At 41.8% G+C, this 20,609-nt stretch overlaps 1 protein-coding gene across 4 annotated transcripts in view; it reads left to right on the top strand.

Annotated features, from left to right (window-relative positions):
- qkia (QKI, KH domain containing, RNA binding a) overlaps positions 1-20,609 on the top strand; it is a 76,139-nt gene that overhangs the window by 27,785 nt on the left and 27,745 nt on the right. For all 4 annotated transcript variants that reach the window (XM_088314262.1, XM_088314252.1, XM_088314244.1 and 1 more), the window contains exon 3: positions 12,083-12,199. In XM_088314262.1, coding sequence (XP_088170388.1) covers positions 12,083-12,199 — 117 coding nt within the window. The remainder of the gene's footprint in view (positions 1-12,082; positions 12,200-20,609) is intronic.

Raw genomic sequence — 20,609 nt, 5'->3', positions numbered from 1 at the left:
CGCCCCTATCACTCGGATACTTTGTCACTGTTATTTGAGTTTGCGCATGTGCGTTTGTTACGTCCCAGAGAAAAGAGAAAACGGCAGATAGCTTTGTTATAATTAGGTGTGGTGATTGAAACCAGGGGAAATCAGCGGTAGGCCTGAATGAAATTATGGGCTCTATTCTTAGAGAATACTGTATACCTTGAGCTTCCACGTGTGCACTAGCCGTGGCACTCAATGTACAGTACCATGGCGACCTTTCTTTTTTTTGTGTCAGGATGAAAAATGAGAGGCCAGAAATGGTAGAGAAAATTCTTATCTCCATCTTGCCAATGCTTAAGGAAGCAGTAATGGTGATTGGGGCCTGGACCAGGGAACATTTTCCACGTCTCAAATTTCCAACTGATTCACCAGATTTCTCCTTATCCTTTTAAAGCCCTTTGGGAGGAAAAATGAATGGTGACGCCGTTTTATGATTTTTCTCCGTCACTCACCCTATTACATGAGTGCTGTTAAAACTACGGCCATTTGTTTTTTAGCGACCTGCAGCATTGTACTAAAAGAACTTTTGACAAGTGCTATTCATTTATTTAAAAAAAAAAAAAAAAAAAAGATGTTGGGGTAGAGTCATTAGTTTGCCGTCAGAAGTGGGGGGGTCGAACATGCAAAGACACAAATGCATAGTCACAAAATGTATCTTAACATTGTAGAATGAAAATATTTCAATTTCAGACTCTTTTTGCTAAGTGTCAAGTTCAGATTTGTGCACATATCAAATGAATCTCTTCAAATATGGTCATCTGACTGATGGAATCGCTCTTGTTTTGGTTCTTAATGTGATTCAGCTGCCGCTCTGTGCAAGGGGTAGATCTAGTCAAGCGGGAAGGCCACCCCCAAAAAATATGATTAAAAAATCTGCAAAACCAGCGAATTGTCAGCAAATCCATATGTGAGATCTGGGATAAGAACTTGGAAATGGAACATAGGAAAGGGTGGGATTGCCCTCAACAATATGAACACTCAAAAAAGTTACACACATAAATTAGGGCTGTCAAAATTAAAGCATTAACTCAGGTGATTAATCCTCAAAAAATTAACTAAATCAAAAGATTATACTAATATTTTAACTCAGTTAACTCAGTTTGATTTACTGCAAAAATAATTGCATACTTTGCAAATATTGTGCCATATTAGCTGTCTTTAGCACGTCTTAGAACAAAACACGGTGTTTAAGTTACCACTGGGCCTTGCAAACCAACACTGCTGGAGTGTGGCGCTTGTGGGCAGTTTTGAGAAATGTTTCGAAATTAAATGTCTGCAAAGACATCTCCATTTAGATCATAATCAAGAATCCAAGAAAGCTATTAGAACAGTCTTTGAATTAAATATACTTCATATTTGGTGATTTTCCATCAATTCCAAGATATTATTCAAGTCTGTAATAAGCTTTGCAAAAATAGTAGTTGAAAAATGTGATTAATCACAATTAATCATGGAATTTTTTGTGATCAATTAGTTAAAAAAATATCACTTGACAGCACTAACATAGATATATTAATAATAAATATGCTAACATAAATACACTCATTAAACAACACACAACATTTATACAGGACCTATAAACTGCGTCTTAGGTGACGGTAAGCACCTTTCGCTTTCCTCTCCATTACCTGTCTGTCAGACATCTTCAAAGTCGGAATCGGTTTTATTATGGCAACAGTCTGAGCCTGGAATAAATCAATTAATTTTACAATTTTGTTTGGAGGGGAAAAAAAGCCCTACATTTGAAGGTTCTACTGTATTACGATATGACACTTGACATATTAAGTTGTGCGCTCCACCTGCACGTCATTTAATTATATATAATGAAATTGTCCAAGTCTGCATGTTTGCGTCTCGTCACGCGTCGCTCTCATCTGCCGTACTTAAAAGGCAGCAGTTTGCAATTGCCGTCAGGGGTGCACAAAGCTTCTTTTTTTTTTTTTAGCGTCACTGTGGTGACCGCATCTTGACTGACAGCTCAGTCACAGGCTATCTGATAGCGTCCACCTTCAATTAAATGCTATCTGGTGCTTCGGTGCCGCTTCTCTTCCAAGCGTACGCTCGCGTACACACAGGCAAGCCGGATGACGGATGGGAACGTCATTTACGCTGACCTTCAGGCATCTGATAGGATGGGCGTCTTTAAATATGGCAGACATTTATTCCCTTTGTGTATGTATTAGCTGTTTGTTGAATGTCCATTTGGATTGAGGGCAGGTCATCTTGGGTTTCAAAATATTTATTTCAAATCCTTTCCTCCTTCTCAGCGTATATCGACTAATCCCACGTATAGTAATGTGACAATCTAGCAATGTTTTGACTAAATGACCCTCCTCCAAAAGGTGAAAATAATTGAACTATACTCGATAATAGTAGAACATATTCTTATGCCGCTGCGTAAAGTAGTTGTCGTTTGCAGAGTTGGGCAGTCTGTCCTGTGGGCAGAACGGTCCAGCCCGGCCAGACGGCCATTTTTGGGGCAGGATGTGGGGGGGGGGTGTCAGGGCTGGAACGGGTTCGGAGGCTGACAATTTTTAGGAACAAGGCTGGAGTGTTGATGTCGGAAGGGTACCAAGATCGAGGCTGGAAGAAGGGGGACTGACCGGCAAAAAAGGGTCAAGTGCCCATCTCTGAATGTTTGTATTCTCAAAACTCATACATTGGGAGCTGTCCTAAACTGAGGTTGCATGAAGTACTGGTATTGTGATACCTCACCCCAAAAAAATAAAACAATACCAAATATTACTGACGAAAGCTTATGGGACAGTTAATAATGCTAAAATTGCCGCCAAGCAGAATAACTCATCGCATGATGTGACTGAAGTGTATGTGCTCTATAACTGCATCTGTGAGTGTTAAGATTGTGAAAACTCATTTTAAGTGCCTCACAAGTCTTCCCTTCTACCAAGATGATCAAAGTGCGCCTAAAAAACATATAAGCAGCCAGGTTGGATCAAGGCGACCGGATGTCCTGCACCTTGTTGCGTCGCCCCTGCGAAATTACTCGGCCACATCCCAGCAAAGGGAAAGTCATTAAGATCGTTCCCGTGGGGGGTGTCATCGCTTATCATACTGGCAGCCGGTATCCTTCTGACCCCCCTGAAGTCATTACCTGGCTTCCAAATGTGCTGCCTAACGTCTCACCTCTGCACACTGCCAGAAAGGCTGAGAAATTACGATGTTGGATAGTTGACAGTCGAGTAGTGTAATCAAAGACACAGATTGGTCACTTCTGTTGAGGATTTCTGGTTCATCCGATGAACAGTATCACCAAATTGTGTCAAGTGCCACAGATCAAGTCACAACCTGGTCTGAGAATGGAGTCGTTTGTGTTTTTTTTAGTTCACAGATGTTAGAAACATCTTACTAATGGTCTGGAACAGCACTGACCTGAATAAAATGTGGGCAGCAAGTTGGAACTACCAGTCTGTCCATATTTGTGTTGCTTTCACTTTGTGTTCCAGGAAATCTACTGGTAGTGTGATTTATTTTTTTAAATTGTATTTATTTTTTATTTTTTTTATTTAAATGTAACATCTAATTGTACGCACACTTTTAAATGAGATGAGCTGTGTGATGAGCTCACACAGATTTGACTTGCAGAAAAAGGCAAAACGAATTACTTATTAATAACTTAAAAAAATAATAATTTTGTTGAGTGATTAATAAATTATTTTTTATTTTATTTCACTCATTCACTGCCATTGATGTGTATAGAAGGCACCTGGGCTTGTAGTGAATTAGTTAATTACTAATGAATTACTCTTACTTGATATTAAGGTTACTTACTACTGCTACTTACTTTCATGTCAAAAGTTTGTCAAACAGTGAACTCTGCTCGCCTCTTTGCTCCGAAACCTGAGCCGATGTCAATCTTGAACGCTTTCCATTTTTCCTGCCTATTTCCACTGTGCCTGCAACCCCACAATAAATCCAAACAGAACTATCAAAGGAGGCCACGGATTAGGTGCTAAATGCTGGATGTGCTAAAAAGAGAGCTTTGAAGTCTACGGGGGCTTTCAGGCGAAAATGTCACCGTTGGAATCAAAACAAAATCCGCCATCACACGAGCCCTCATGCACTCAGACCTTCCATGTAAGTCACACCGGTGCAGTTTTGTCCACTCTGCTAGTTGTTGTGCATCAAGGGTTCGGGCCTGAAAAGATGAATGCGTGACTGGAGGCAAGCAGCCAGCAGGTGGCGCGTGAGCTTCTGTGCTGTGAGTGACCCGATGACTCCAGGTATTGCTCCTCAGTTGCTGCAAGCTATGAATAGAGCAAGAAGGAAAAACAGAAGCAACAGTCTTCTCCGCTTTGAAATATGATTTGGAGGCCGATGGAGTGGCGATTTCTTTGATCAGGGGTCAGCAATTAAACGTAAGATGAATACTATAAGCCAGTCCAAAACATTTTGTCACCAATTAAATGGCAATAAAATAAACAAAATGACAAAAATAGTAGTATAGTTCAATAGTATCAATACATTAATGTATAGTGTTTTTGATGAATTGGAAAAAATGAACTTTTGACTTTGAACTTTACCCCTACAACGAGGAACCGATATTGATTTGGACAGCTTTTGCCAAATGGTGTAATTTTAGATTTAGAACCAAAGTCAGTTTAATTTATAACTCAAATAATTCAATTTCAAAAATTAACGTTGAACATACCACTCCTTGTAGAAATAAATTGGCGTGATGGCTACAAACCAGGAAGAAAGAGACGGTGTACATCCAAGATTTAGGATGAACGAAGAAGATAAAAGGCGATGTGAACCGTAACGGATCATCAACACAATGGAACGTACCGATCGATGTGAGCTCATTTAAAATGCCTAGCTAGCCTATTGCTAATTAGAATGTATATTTAATGTCCTGCAAGTGCACACGGCCGCGGGTGCACTTTTAATCGCTTCATTGAACAAATGGTGAGAAAACAAACGCGTAACAAGCATGTTCATGCAAAAGATGCCAATGGCCGCGACTCACGACGATTGATTCAAGGCAGTCAATTCTACACTGTAATTTACTGGCACCCACGTCACTCACCAGGCCTGACCCCCCCCCCTCGTAAAGCCAAACTGAAACTCACAGATACTACAGTTGAACATAGAAATAGTGGATTAATTAACGCATAGATCAATGGGATAATTGTAGAATACTGATCTCTAAAACTATTGGATTGCCCCAGCCTTAATTTAGACATCAGAAAGCAAGGAAGTGAGGAGGCATTGTCGGGAATAGGTGTCAATTCTACCTTGCTCTGATACATTGATGAACAGTCCTCATTTCCATAATCCCACCAGACCAGCTAATATGTCATTGGTATTCGCCGTACAGCCCAGTAAGCTCGACACGCACACACCCAGAGCACTCGGCCTGATCTCATTTCCTGTCCCCACACTGACACAAACAAACGCACCAATTGTCCTGCTTTTCTGGACATTGTTGCTGCAACTGCTATTGTTTCATCACACGCACACGCACACACGCGTGCGCGTGACAATCAGCTCTGGGTGCCTGCAAGAGTTCAGGCCACATTGCGGATTCACATACAAACACACAGAGGCACAAGCATAGATATGCACACAGCATAACCCGCCTGTGGTGTCGCGATAACTGGGGCTTCTCAAAAAAAAAAAAAAAGTCCCTTTAATGTCATTGTAAGCCCTTGTCCTGAAGGGGGCTTTGTATGCTGGTGTGTATTTGTCTGACTGCGTCACATACACAAATGTGGTTTGCAGACGCGCAGCAAGGTGCTTCTCCGGTATTTGTATGTTAGGGAAAACGGTGAAAACTTTGAAGTCAGGAAAGAGCAAACGGGGTTGGAAACGTTTGTCCACTAAGATCCCAGAGCTGCACATGTGTAACTGAGTTGAAAATGTGAGTGTGTGTCGGAAAATTACACTTTTGAGCTTCTGCACGCCGCAAACCTCTTTTATAAATGGTTCGGCATGTAAACTATATTTTAGCTCACTGAAAACAGACCTTTTGGAAAACGTGCCCCTTGTTTTTTTTTTTATATATATTCTAGATACACACGACCATTTTCTGTCCCACTTGTCATCCTTATCTTATCCATGGACTGGTTCATAGTCAATCGCAAGCCACTATTCAGGATCTGTAATAAATAAAATATTTCTTCACTTTTCCTTAATTTGTTTGAACTGGACAGCTTTCAAATATTTTTTTTTATGTTGACGAATGGATATTTTTTTGTGGTGAAACGAAAATAATGGCCTTTGCTCGATTAGACATCGTGCCTCAATTTACCGCATGTTGCGTTGCCCACTTGAGACAAAATAGGGCATTATTGCCTCTCCTCAATTGCACATATTTTTTTGTTACCCTCTGTAAATAAACAGGTGGTATTTGTTGTGCTGAAGCAATTAATCAAATAACTCCAGTAATTTGATTACAAAAAGAGGTTGATGCAAACTCTCTGTCTCAAAGTGTGGCAGCGATCATTTCCCGCTAGGATAATTAATTGATATTACTGCCGATGCCACAATTTATTACTCAGGGCTCGAAACGGTGAGCAAATGGGAGTGCGTAATCCGTGTGCGTAAGTACAAATTTCATCTGGTCGCCTAAGCAAGTTTATGTTTTAATGCACGCTCTGGGACAGTCTCACCATAAGGCAAGGTGGTTGAAACTCTTTTTCACTGCCTTTAGTCAATCTCCTCCACTTGCACGCTGTCCTTTTTCTAAAGAGACGGCGCCGTCTGGCTATTATGAGTGAGGAACGGACATATGTGGACCTCTCGCCGCGGCTGAGAGCGCCATAACCGAGCCTTATGTGGCGTAGGTGTTGTCATGCAAAATATCGATTTCTATTTGGTTAATCAATGGGACGAGAATTAGAATAGAATGCTTGTTTGTAAAGATATTTGATAGTTGCAGCCATAAAAATAACTTTAAACGGGTTGACTGTTGGGCCTTGTTCCTGACCAAAACATCAGCACCTACCTATGGAAGTAAAGGGTCTCTGTAAAGTTTGGAGTCTTATCGCCTGCCATGAGTATGCTGTGAGTTGAGTTTCTTGTACAGCATTAACGACTATTTTAAGATCCGGGGACAGCTGGGTGCCGTGTACCTTCTGTAGTTAAGTATATGAACAACCGCGGTCACTATGTGAGCACAATTCTTTATACAATACAACTTTATTTATAGAGCGCATTTCACAACAGCTGGCGCTGTAACAAAGCGCTTTCCATGTGGTGTAATAGAAATTAGTGGGAAATTAGAACACACATTAAAACACATTCCATAGGGAAGGACCGGGAACAGAAAAGGCACAATCCTCCCGGAGGCTGTGCTTAGTTCTCGGCACCTCCAGCAGCATTTGGTCCGCAGACCTGAGGCAGCGGGCAGGTGCGTCGGGGTGGAGGAGCTCGGAGAGGTACGCTGGAGAAACGTAGATTTGAAGACGAACAGAAGTATCTTAAAGCGAACTCTAAAGTGCACTGGGAGCTAGTGAAGAGAGGCTAAGATTTGGGTTATGTGAACCATCTTCCGAGTGCCAGACAAGAAGCAGCATTTTGCACCAGTTGGAGGCGCTTGAGGGAGCACTGGCTGACTCCAAAGTCAAGTATTAGTCTAGTCTAGATGTAACAAAGGCATGGATTACTATTTCTACGTGCTGCTGGTAAAGAAAGGGCTTCACTTGTGCCAGCTGCCTAAGATGGACCGAACAACAGCACTGATTTGCCCATCAAATTTAAAAATCACTGTCCAGTTTAAAACCCAAGTTTGAGACCGCGAAACACAAGTCAAATTGTTCTTCGTAACTCCACTAAAAATGTCCAGGATTATTTACACTCCACAATTTCTACTTTTCTATTATTTAAACGCAAAATCTTGGCGCATTTAACATCCAGATTGTAAACAGCCAATTACCCTTTTTTATATGATACAAAGGCAGCAAGAGGAGTTGAAATATGTCATAAAGAGGACGCCGCAGCCATCATATTTTTACTGGCTGCACAGAGTGGAATTCCTGGCAGGCTCAATGCCTTTCTGATGACTCCCAATGTCTCCTCATTTTTAAAATTTATTTTTTTATGTAATGGGGAGCACCTTTTACAGCAAAATATCAAGGCTTTTGTTTGCGAAAACTCATTATTGAAGGATTGAGCATGAAGTTTTATTCCATCACAAAGATTGATTGAGAGGGTTTGAAAATTTGTCAGATGGCTCGAGCAGAATCTATCATTTGAGGGCTGTTTTATTTTCCCTCCCTCAGTCTGGTTGGTTTCATGTCTCAAGCAAGTATGCGTTTCCATAAAAACGTGCAAAAAAACCTGGCCCACACCCGGCTGGTCAAACAAAAAGCATGCAGAGGAGGATTTGGCCTTTAGTTTTTCTTTCTTTAGTCCTGTAACGGCTCTCCACTGCTTGTGACAAACAAAGATATTAGTGTCGTTTACCTTTGCGCTTGCACGTCATCCACTACTTAACCTTTTCACTCTTTATTTGTCTCGGCTCTTCTCCGTCATGAATATGTTAATGAGAGCGACGGGCTCTCTGTCAAGTGCAATTGTCATCAACATATCCGTGTCCTCGCAGAGCGGCCAGTGTCACTGGGAGGGAAGAGGAGCCGCCGTCATAAAATATTGAATTGCTCTTTCGCTCTTACTTTGGGGTCTGGCGCATGAATCTCTCATAGCGTTTCAACTTTATAGTCCTATAAACATGTCGTATGTCCATATTGCGCTCTGTGATTTAGATAAGTAGTTAATTTATTCACGTTTTGGACGTTTTAAAATGCCCCCCCAACCCCACACCCCTAGATACAGCCGTCTATATGCTACTAGGAGATTTTCGTTTTATCATGAACGCATAGGGAAGATCGTAACTTCCCATCCGCCATTTTGACTTTAATAAATCGTTTCGGTTCTCCTGCATGTATCGTTTAACCGTGGTCCTATACAACCAAAGAAGACATGTTTTACAACGTCGTCTTGTTAACAAGTCTCTTAAATCACCACTAGAATTGTTCTTCAAAACACATACGTACTTCAACTTCAGACTAAAACTTCCCAAAGACTCCTCAGTTGGTGATGAGAAAAGCCGGTTGCCGGTTATTTTTTATTTCATTCAGTTAAAACAATGTAGACAAACAACCAGCGGAAACACATTTCATGATGCATGTTTTTAATCAGCATCTCCATTGGCCAACGGGACTCTCCTGCAAATCATGAATTTCTGCTTGAAATTCCATAAATTCTCTCTAAGACTCACAAAGCCGTGAAGACAAAAGCCAAATGTCGTTATTTGGTTTTAATGAAACAATCTATCGTATTTTTCGGAATATAAGGCACACTTAAAATCCTGTTAATTTTCCTCAAAAGTCGACAATGAGCCTTATAATCGGGTGTGCCTTATGTATAGATGTCGTATGGAAGTGGAGTGAAGTTTGACTTATCGCCTGCTAGTTTGTTTCCCTTAATATGTATATATGGAAATTTCCCAAAATAGACGTGTTCATTCGGACCGCCTTATAATAAAAAAAATGTTTGTTTGTTTTTTTCATGTCAGTTCTTAACAAGTATATCCAACTATCCTTCAAAACATGTACTTCCAGTTCAGAACAAACCTTTGGCACAAAGTCCCACGCCGGCAAAGACAACACCCGAATGCCATTTTTCTGTGTTAATACGGAATTTTTTTCTTTTGAGCCGCCAATTGACGAAGATGAATCCAAAATATCCACCCATTACATCGATGGCAACATGCGTGACACAATAAAAAGTAAATATCGTAGGAAGCCTTTGTCACATTGACTCATGTCTTTGTGCCGACCCCACTAAAACATTCGCGTCCATGTACAACAAAGACCAATTTACATTTTAAATTCTCAAACTGTCACCTCACCGTCATTTGCAGTGCATTTGTGTGTCAGTCAACCAAAGGATCTCCTCATGCTTGAGGTCGTTTGTGACACAGACCCCCTCATGTTGTTTGACTCGTGTGTTTTCTGCTTGCATGTGTCATCCGAAGACTCTATTTGGGTCCACTGCACATCGTCGGCTGTATCCCCGTGCATCCTGCAGCAGGCAGTTCTGCTCATAAATAGCCCATTGCACTAGTCACCCCGACGATTAAAACAGGCCGCGTGTTGTCTGTCCCTTGCAACCGTGGGGCACGTCTCTTACAACCAGACGTGTTCAAAATGGCAACCTGGCGTTCCTGACTATCCCGTGCCCTTGTTTGTTTACATGGTGCTTTAAATGTGTAATCCCCGTGTAATTAAACGTGACTCCGTCGATGGCCCTCTCGTACTTTGCAGAGGCGCCGGTGCAGTGGAGTGAGTAAGCGCATGTGACTTGTGTTTTACGAATTTAATGCGTCGGTGTCAAGGCTCATCGCTGTAGCTCAAAAGACGAACGGCGACGTCTTTGTCATGGCAAACTTACACTGCCGGCCACGCCATTGTCGCACTCAAAGCAATATCGTCACATTTGAACGTGTGCGTCTCGCATCTCGTAGTTTTAATCTTATCTTTATGCATGGCCGCGCACCTCGTCTCGCTCTTTTCTTTCTGTTTTAATTTTGGAAGAGAACCCTGTTGGATTATTTCAACACATTTTCCCTTTATCCCATTGGAAGGCAGTTCCAAGTGGAGGGGATTACCTCCGTTTATCCGTTTTTCTTTTAGTACAAAGTCACAAAGCAGTTCAAAAAAACAAAAGGTCTTGATAAGACATTTTATTTGCACACAGCCTCACCTAACCTCCGACTCTTCAATCCCGCTGCAATTTGCCGTCAAACGCCTTTTTTTTTTACACCGCCTGTAAAAGCTGACTTTTCCTGCAAAACGGACAACGTTGACATACCGGATGCTGGCTGTGCAGAAGGTGGAACCTAGATGTAAAGTAACATCCGACACTAACTTCTCTCGCCCTGCTGTGCAAAACAAATGAGACTCGTTGGTCGCATCGTCTTGAATTTTTGCATTTACTGAGTTCTATTGAACGAGTGTGCGTTTGGGTTCACGGTTTCCTATGGCCATGTCACCCAAATTTGCGTATGGCTCATTGTTTGACTAATCTGTTGTCGTAAAGTACAGAATGAAAGGAAGTACAGCAGTACGTGCCTTCTTGTGCCGCATGACCACTGTGCAAACTGGTTCTTTGTGCATCATCGGTTACCTCGGAATGCCAGCACCGCCATAAATCCAGGATCCTGCCCTGTAATAAAACAACGATATTTAATGAGAATGGGAATCTGACAAAATGTCCCTCGCGAAATTGTGGCTCACCCACCACATCTCGGCTATATGTCAGATATTTTGTGGAGCTTATCATACTTTTGTCGCCGCTATGTTTCAGAAACCTAAAGTTTATAGCAATAATTTTTTATGTGTTTTAACTGCATACTTACTTACTGTAATGCCCTCACCTGTGAGAAAGGAGAGCCACAGTTGCCATTCCACTTTTCATCCATGTATCGAACACCAGAAGACACAAAGACTAACAGACTGAAAAACAATTTCTTCCATGCTGAACTCTCGCACACAACTACCCTTATCTCGTAGAACTGCTACATAATGTGTTTTTTTATTAATTTCTTATTTATTCACTGTCGTTATGGTTTCCCTTAGGACCGTTATGACTGTGAACCCATAGAAATGTATGATCACCGAATATTACCACATATACCCAACAAATTGATAGAAAGCTAGTTTGGATATCAGAAACCAGAAAATAATTGTTTGTTGAACAATTTTTCAATTGATTTTAAAAGTGGAAGATTTGTAACAAATAAATGGCAATATCTCATATTTTAATGTTGTGAGAAGTGAAGAAAATCTGCTCGAAACAAGAAGCTGACGCGCAAGATTTGCCCTTCGTGGGCCACATAAAATGAGGCCGCGTTCCAGATCTGGCCCCCGGGCTTTGAGTTGGACAAATGTGAAATAGAGTATTGTCCAATAGATGTTCCTATTGAAAGCGTTATTAGTCGTCTTTTTGGTCATTGTCCAAGCCCATTTTCTCAATATTCCATTCCATATTTTAAAACAGTTTGCTCTCTCTGTCCCTCTCTCGTTCACAGTATAACTTTGTGGGGAGAATCCTCGGCCCGCGGGGACTCACGGCCAAACAGTTGGAAGCAGAAACGGGATGTAAAATCATGGTGCGAGGCAAGAGCTCCATGAGGGACAAAAAGAAGGTAAGCACATCCTGGTGTATTTTACCCCTCGTTATTTATTCATGGCGCACTGCCTCGGCGCATCCCTGAAATGACAGAAAAAAAACATTTAGATCTTGCATTAATTATTGCTCTGCGCGGGCGTTTGAGGTCAAGATTCCTTGAGGTATGACGCAATCATTTCAAAGTTTCCCCCGGACCGCTCTCACACGAAAGCGTCCTCGTCGTCGTGTGGAAACTCGACACGGCGGCACCCGGATGCCTGATGGCTGGATGCTGACATGTGATCTGTTTGCAAAAGGCTGTGCAGTGGAAAAGTAAAGGAGGCAGTCGTAGTAAGGCAGGCAAGGAGGCAGACGGTCAAGGCCAGGGGCGGCCTCTATTTCTGGAGCCACCGAGTTGAGGTTGGAGGCATAAAAGGCTAATGCCATGTGTGTTTATGTCCTGACATCCCTGTGCTGGACATAATGGTATTTTTTTTTATACCTCTTCCTCATTATTCTGCAATAAGATTCTACATGCTTCTAAAAATAATTTTATAGCCGTATTTAAATATTGTGACTGAAGACTGTTACTCAAAAAGCTCACTTGACCGTGGCGCCAAACAACAAATTCCTTCATTTTTGCTGCCATTTTGGATGCAGTCCCAAAAAACCCGTTCGCCAACTTGAATTTCTTTTTTTGTTAATTTACTTTAGTTTTATTTAGTTTTTGTTGCTTTCCCCATTTCAGTTTGGGAGCTAAAATTTGACTCACCGTCGTGCTCCAGGCAATCCAAATGTTAAACGGCAGCTGTGAACTTGACAACAAAATTGTTCGCCATTGCCAACTGTTGTTTATTGCCTCTACCAATAAAAGTTTACTCTCAAGCTCAGCTTAAAACAAAGAATTGTGCATATATTTTACCAACTCACTTTACTTCGTCCTACCAAAGTCTGCTATCCTACTGCTAACACATGGGATAGATGAGCTCACTAAAATCGTTTCATCTTTGATGGACTAATGCATAAAAAAAAAATTTACTTTGGGGGGAATACCTCTCTTAATGTGTATTTCCCTCCGTTTGCCCAAAAAAAATGGAATCTACTCTCCACATTTGTCTCTTCTACCAGAAGCAAATGGCCTGACAATACCTCACTATAATGCTGTGGCATCAGCATCATCGCAATTTATTAAAAGAAGCGGTTTAGGTATTTGTGATGAAAAATCTTTCCTCTGGGATTAGTAAATACCCCTCTATGATCCGACGTGTCTATTCTCGACTTCTCCTCCATCTTATCAGTCTTCTTTCTTTAGTCTGTAGCTGTCAGACAGGGATGCTTTATTGTATTACATTTACATAAGGAAATGTATTTTATGCCTTTTCATTGTGGGAATACAACTTATCTGCACACACAAAGTCCACAGTGCATCGTTACGCAAACAATTCATGCTCGCAGGCGAGCACATTTTAGGCTGAGTCATAATCTTAGAAGCTCCCGGCAAGCTTTTTTCTTTTTTGTTTTTTCTCCCCGCTCGCTCCGTTGTTCTTTTATTTTAATGGAAACCTCCCTATTCTTATTGTAATTTTTGCTCTCTGTGCTCATTTCCCTTGGAGTGTGTTCATTAGAAGAGGATACATAAGGGCACTGTGCTCTTTCTTCACAATTTGATCCACAAGTAGCTTGAGAGGAGTGAACATGTTCTGGCGCGTACACAATTCCCAGCGCACGCCACATTCCTAGATCCCTGTCTTATCTAATTACACAAGCTTCTCTTTGCCCTTCGGCGTCTTACTATTTTAGCTTATGGCATATGCGGGATTTCACAAATTTACACCTTAGATGTTATGCCTTCGTGATAGACAGTCATGCTTTTTTTCAGGGCCTACACCGATGGTTAGTCGTCACGGGGCCGATAACCGATATTTCAGGCCGATAGTCATTGGTTGAAAAAAATTAAAAAATAAATAAAAAGTGCAAAACTTTTAAATTTTATTTGTTTTAATGTTTATTAAACAACTTTAGTGATTTACAACTTGTTAAATATATATTTTTTTAGATCTAGTAGACTTACATTGATTCAAATTTCAGCAAAGTCTGTCGTAGTGCGTGTGACTCGAGGTGAAAAAGCAAACAGGCATCTTACTGCTGATTGGCTGCTACCAACTGCACAAGGAACCAATCAGATGTTGCTGTGGGCGGAACAATCTGCTTTTCCAGGCAGCGAGATAGGGAAATGTGCTGCACAGAACCAAAAAAAAGCCCATTTTATTTTATCGGCCTTGAAAGTTATTAAAAAGGTCGATGCCGATAATCGGCAAAATGCCAAATAATCGGCCCGGACGATAATCCGTCTATCACTGTTATGCCTTGTATAGAATGTCAAAGAAATAAGACTGGCGAGATATTTACCTGATCTACATTCACATTTAAGAAAGCATCAGGAGTTTAATGGGTCTGATGTTTGATTAATTAATCGTCAGGAATGCGATCATGGAATTGTGTGAATGTTCTGTTACTTAATAAATGCAGAAGTGGTGTTCTATGACACATTCCAATTTAAGTAAAAATTGTGGTTGTGTCCTCACCGTTGGAACGGAACTCTGTCTACCTCCTTCTAATGATTGACAACATAGGATGCAAGTTATAGAAAGTTTAGATACGACCCTTGCTGAGGCCTTGTCCTCAACGTTACTACGCTCGAGCCGGCACTGGCACATTTAAAGAGGCAATCTTCCATCTCAATAAAAGCGACTGACCTGCCTCAACCCACGGATTCATCTTCGTTAGCTGACCTTGCAGATCTTTTTCAACCTGGCATTGTGCAACACACCTGCTACACGGCAGGGCAATATCTCCAAATTTCTACCATTTACATACACATCACATGGTCCTCTTACAATTCATGAGACCCAAAAGACAAGAGTTTGGAAGAGCGTGGATAGCAAAAGGGTTAATGGACAAAACCGGCATTACAGTGCAGTATCCCTGTGCCAACATCAGATGCAAGACTTGTTTGACATTTAAATGACAAAAGTCACAGCACAGTAAAGCATCTAAAGGACCATTTATTTATTTTTTAAATTCCCTTCGTGTTTTTATTTTCCAGTAGTTAGTCACTCAATGTAAGATTTGCATTTCCGTTTATGGTCACAAACTCACTGCTCATTTGTTATGCATTCATGACCTGCAAGTGTTTTTCATACAAATATTCACTGCATTTATTTCTTGCTGCGTCAGCGTAGGTTATTGATCATCATTGGCGTGTTTTGTTAGTTTAAATTAGTTCCGCTGAAGTATCAGAGCTGTGTCATTAAAAAAACCTGCATTAGCAACCCAACCTTCAACTGCTAACGATTGCAATTAAAGCCCAAATCATTCCAAAATCACCAAATTAACCAATGACCATTTTCAATTGATACCATTCAACTGCTGTATCATGATATCATCATTGACGACATCAGGGCTGTCAAACTCATTTTAGCTCTATGACCAAGTTGGCAGGACCAGTAAAATCATGATCTATAACAGAAAACAACTGGTGTCAATATTACGCAGATCAACAATAACACTTTGAAAGAAAGTCTTACGGATTGGCCGTCACATAAAATTTTACGATACATATTAAAAGATATGAGATGATCGTAAAAGTCTGTTGAATTTAGTAAATATATGTATCTTACTTGTCTACAACGAACATTGGCCATTTGGCGAATTTGGGGCAGCTGTTTATTCAGTGGGGACGTACCTTATTAATTTATTTTTATACTTTTCTGAATCTCACAGGCCGGATTAAACCCGTTTGTGGGCCAGATCCAGCCCGCGGGCCGTATGTTTGACACCCCCTGGTAATATAAGAATTATATCGTTATTTCAAGATACTGTTGACTGAATTACTGTCTGGATAAATCGTGTTTTCTCTCGACCCTTGTAACTAGAATGGCTTAAACATTCTGCCCGAGGCCTGCCAGATCTTTATTTCACCAGTTTTATCGGAGGGGTTTTGTCAGTAAAACCACAAAAGTCTTTGAAGGTGTTGCGTAATTACGGCTCAGTCTCCGACGAAACCACGGCCCCGGGTTACCTCCTATATCCGCATCCTCAACCCTTCCCGTATTCTTCGCTTCATGCCCCGTGGCAGCCCAGGAAGCCACGGCAGCAGCTTTAGCCAGCGTGTTTATTCAGGATCCATTAGCGGCAGCATTTTTATGCTCTCAATAATTCAGCTGGTTGCTCCTGGGCCGCGCCGGCTGACGGCGGGCGGGTTCACTGAAGCCTGCATGGCCGTGTGTGAGAGAGAGAGAGAGAGCGAGAGGCTGAGTGAATCACGGGCCAGTGGAGAACAATGGCAAGAAAAGGGAAAGCAGCTCGGATAGAAAATGGGGAGGAAGGATGAAGGTGAAGGGCGAAATGCGGTTATGCGTACGAGTCGGTACGCCGCAATTGCTTTTTTTTTTTTTTTTTTTTTTCTTTCCCCCCGATGCGGATGAAAGTCACTTAATGGGATTGGACTGTCTTCATTTTATTTCTCAGACAAACAAGTGTTGAAATATTACCCTTTTGTTAAGTTAGCCCCTCAGCCCATTTGTCTTAAACCATACTTTTGGCTCCCACCTCCCCCCCATACCATCTGCCTTGCCTGCCAAGTACTAAGACAAATTAAATGTTCTTGTCTGAAGCCATATCTCTTTATCATTGGTATATTATAGCTGGTTTTGATTCAGTCCTGTTTACAAAATGAGGGAAAGGCTGTTTTTCAGTCTATTAGTCTTTCTTTGGATGTACCTGTAGCGCCTGCCAGAGGGCAACAGGTCGAACAGGTGTGAGCTCGGGTGAGTATTGCCTCATGATATTGAGAGCTCTGCTGAGGCACCGGGTGGTGTAGATGTCCGTCAGGGAGGGAAGAGGGCAGCCAATAATCCTCTGCGCTGTTTTGACTGTCCTCTGGAGCCTCACTCTGTCTGCCTCAGTGCAGCCGCCGTACCAGGTAGAGACACAGTAGGTCATCTCGATGGACAAGTGGTAGAAGGCCAGCAGTAATAGATTAGTAATAGATTACAGTATGTTCCGACTAAGAATGGTAAGATTTGAACACTACTACTACTCTTAACGATACAGCCACAAAATATCACTTATTTCTCATCATTGATCTGAGCTTTTTAGGACAGCCTTTACCTAATGTACTCCTTGTAGGTGTTTTGGTACGGTACAGAGGTGTACTGAATACTGATGAATGGATGTAAAAATGTTTCTAAAACATGACGGCCAAAGTTCTTTTTGTTTTCAAAACTGAAGGCAGCAAGTCACTCGGACACTGTGGAAGTGGTCCTCAGTTTGCGATGGCAATCCGCTACTTTGGCAGAAATGATAAACATGTAGGTAATGCATAGAAAACGATCTATTGACAAATAGCATATATGACGGTAGCAGCTCACACCCTTTCTCAACGAGGTTTTTTCCCGCCACTGCGCACACCAGTTCATTGCGCATCGTTATCAACCTCAGAAAGTCGTCAATACTGTAATAGTCCAAAGACCATGTGTAATGTTTTTCTAGCTGTCTGCAACATACTAGTTGAGACTTGTTGCTATAGACCAGGTCTTCAATCCTGTTCCTCGAATGCTGAGTGTCCTGTCTGTTTTCCATCTTTCCCTGCAGCGACGCACTTGATCGAAAGCTTCTACAGGCCTTGCTGATTATCTGGCCATTTCAATCAGGTGTGTTCCAGCAGGGAGCGATGGGAAACGGGCCAGACTCCAGCCCTTGAGGAACAGGATTGAGGACCGTTGGGATAATTGCCAATAGCGGCCGGTTGAGTCGTGTGGATGTTACTTGGATTCAACTCAATGGGGCAGAGTTAGTCCAGAACAACTAAACTTGAAAATACTTGTACATGTAAAACCTGTCTATTGGGCCCCTAATTTAGAACAGCACACATAAAATGTAAATCCAGTTGAGAGGAAGTCTAGATCAGGCCTAATCAATGAAGTGATCTTTAGGTGCATAAATTTTTGTTTTCTTGGAATTGGTGGTAAAATGGCTGGGCCCATCTTTGTATGCGCGCAAGAGAGTCTCGTCCACGCTAAGTAGGAGGAGACAGAGGATATTAAAGGATAATAACCCATCCCCAGATCGCACTTAACACTGATAAAATACTCTCGCAACCTTTTTTCTTTTGTGACACATTTGTTAAGACAGGACGCGTTGCACCTCAATTCCTCAGAGAGCGTTTGCTTCGCTATCAACACGGCACTCTTTTGGATGTGACGGCTTCCGCTTCTTAGTTTGTTTTGTCTGGTGAGTCTTGTCATGTCTTTAACAAACCTACCCAAAGGGAGGAAGCTCGTATGGTAGGTCGTTGTTCATATCATCAGTCGCTGTCGAAATAACAACATGGTGAATTTTACATCTTCCAGGTAAGGCAATTAAGAACAGTTTTGTCATCTCCGCTCCCGGCCTGGAGGCAACTTGTGGTTCAGAATTTTGCTCAAAGGTGCACGTCGACAGTGGACAGTTCGAGCTTGTATTCGAACCGGCGACCCTTTGGTCAAGAGATGACCCACTCTACCAGCTGAGCTTGTTCACTGCTTTTTCTTTTTCTCCCCCAATGTCATTGAACTGCGTGAAAGGGACCGACAGAAAATCAACTGGAGCTGAAACCACATACGTCCAAATATGGTCAATTTCATATTTTAAGATAGCTGGGATTGGCTCCAGCACTCCCCGCGACCCGTGTGAGGCTAAGCGGTTCAGATAATAGATGGTTGTCTTCAAACTTCAACTTTTCCTCACTCTGCAGGAGTTGAGCTGGATTGTCAAAGGATGTTTTCTTGGAAAGTTCAGTCTTTGTAAAATATATTTTGCTTTCTGACATTGCTGCCTGGCTTGTTGTCCTTCCGTGTATCCTTGAGCTCTGTACTGCACCTGTTTTAAACTGTTGACATTTAGCCTCAATTTCGAGCAGCCACTTGGCTCAAAGGGAAAAGTACTGTTCAAAGTTGAACCACTGCATTCATTCAGTGCCACATGACTGCTGCTGCCACGTAGCCCTAAATCCATTATCGGACTAAACTTCACTCGTTATAGCAAAAACTCTTGAGTGTTTTCCAGCATTACCAACTCAATTCTAACGTGAAGATGTCTCCGTGGCGACTATAAACTTCTGCCTTGAACCGACCAACCTCATATTTGTCACGTTCTCTCACTCCGACCTTGGTTGACATAAACACACTACAGGTCAACTTTTCTGGGCGAGCAATGATATGTGAAGAGTGGTTGTAGTTTTTCAACCACCCTCTCCATGTGCCGTCTTGAATATGCTGAGTCGCTTTTCAGTCTGTGTCCCCTAATGGTCCCTAAGCAAACAGCCAGGGTGGAATAATGGCCCGAGTGCAAAAACTAGGCCCTCCCCCCCTGAGTGGAAATAGGGAAAACGAGAGTGGAATATTGAACTTTTTCTGTACGTGTGTACGTGATAGAGTAGTGCCATGGCAACAGCTCTCTGTGGAGTAAAAAAGCTGGTGGGTGGCACTCGGCTGCGAGTGTCTCTTCTTGGCGCTCCACAAATCAATTGAAATCACGTCAGGCCCGCTGCAGGGAGCCACTGCCACAGTGCATTGTGGGACATACAATAGTGAAAAATGGCTGTGATCAGGGATGCTGCTTTGGATTGATTTGGGCGATAATTGCCACAATTCCACGTTGAGTGGGTGAGATGCTACTATTCTTGATAGTAGTGATAGACCGATTTTCGGACGGGCTAATATTTGGCATTTTGCCGATTATTTCTTTTTTTTAAAAATTTATTTATTTATTATTTTAACTTTCAAGGCTGATCAATTTAAAGCTGGTTTTTAGCACACATTGCTCTCTCTCTCTCTCTCTCTCTCTCTCTCTCTCTCTCTCTGTCTGTCTGTCTGTCTGTCTCTGTCTCTCTCTCTCGCTCTGTCTCTCTCTCACTCTCTCTCACAATCTCGCTCTCTCGCATTCTCTCACTCACTCTCTCTCACTCTCACTCTCACATTCTCACACTCACACTCACTTTCACTCACTCACACATTTTTGTCATTGAACCAAAAGTTACGAAATGTAGTGTTCACACTTGAGCTAATGTGAATTAAACAGCTCGCCGTATTTAACAGTTCACATTACACCAAGCAAAACGATCACACCTGTCCAACACTAAGCTTTTTTTTCAAACTAACCAACCTGCGTGAATGCATCCTGTGGAATATATACATAGAAATGAATCCCCGTAAGTCTAAAAGAATTTAAAAAAAAAAATTTAAAATGAGGTGTTACTCGGCTACAGTTAAACATTCTGTGCGTTTCTCCGTACAGGTTTTGAAGTTTTTTTTCTTTTTACCCTCGTCAATAAACGGTGTGTCAAGTTTTGAATTCAATCGTCACCACTCACGTTAAATATAGCACTACAATTTGACACTCTGCTC

This window comes from Idiotropiscis lumnitzeri, chromosome 1 (genome assembly GCF_059441095.1).
Source record: "Idiotropiscis lumnitzeri isolate Australia: NSW breed Sydney's pygmy pipehorse chromosome 1, RoL_Ilum_1.0, whole genome shotgun sequence".
NCBI lineage: Eukaryota > Metazoa > Chordata > Actinopteri > Syngnathiformes > Syngnathidae > Idiotropiscis > Idiotropiscis lumnitzeri.
The sequence above is the reverse complement of the archived record's forward strand: the minus strand, read 5'-3'. Positions and strand labels throughout refer to the sequence as shown.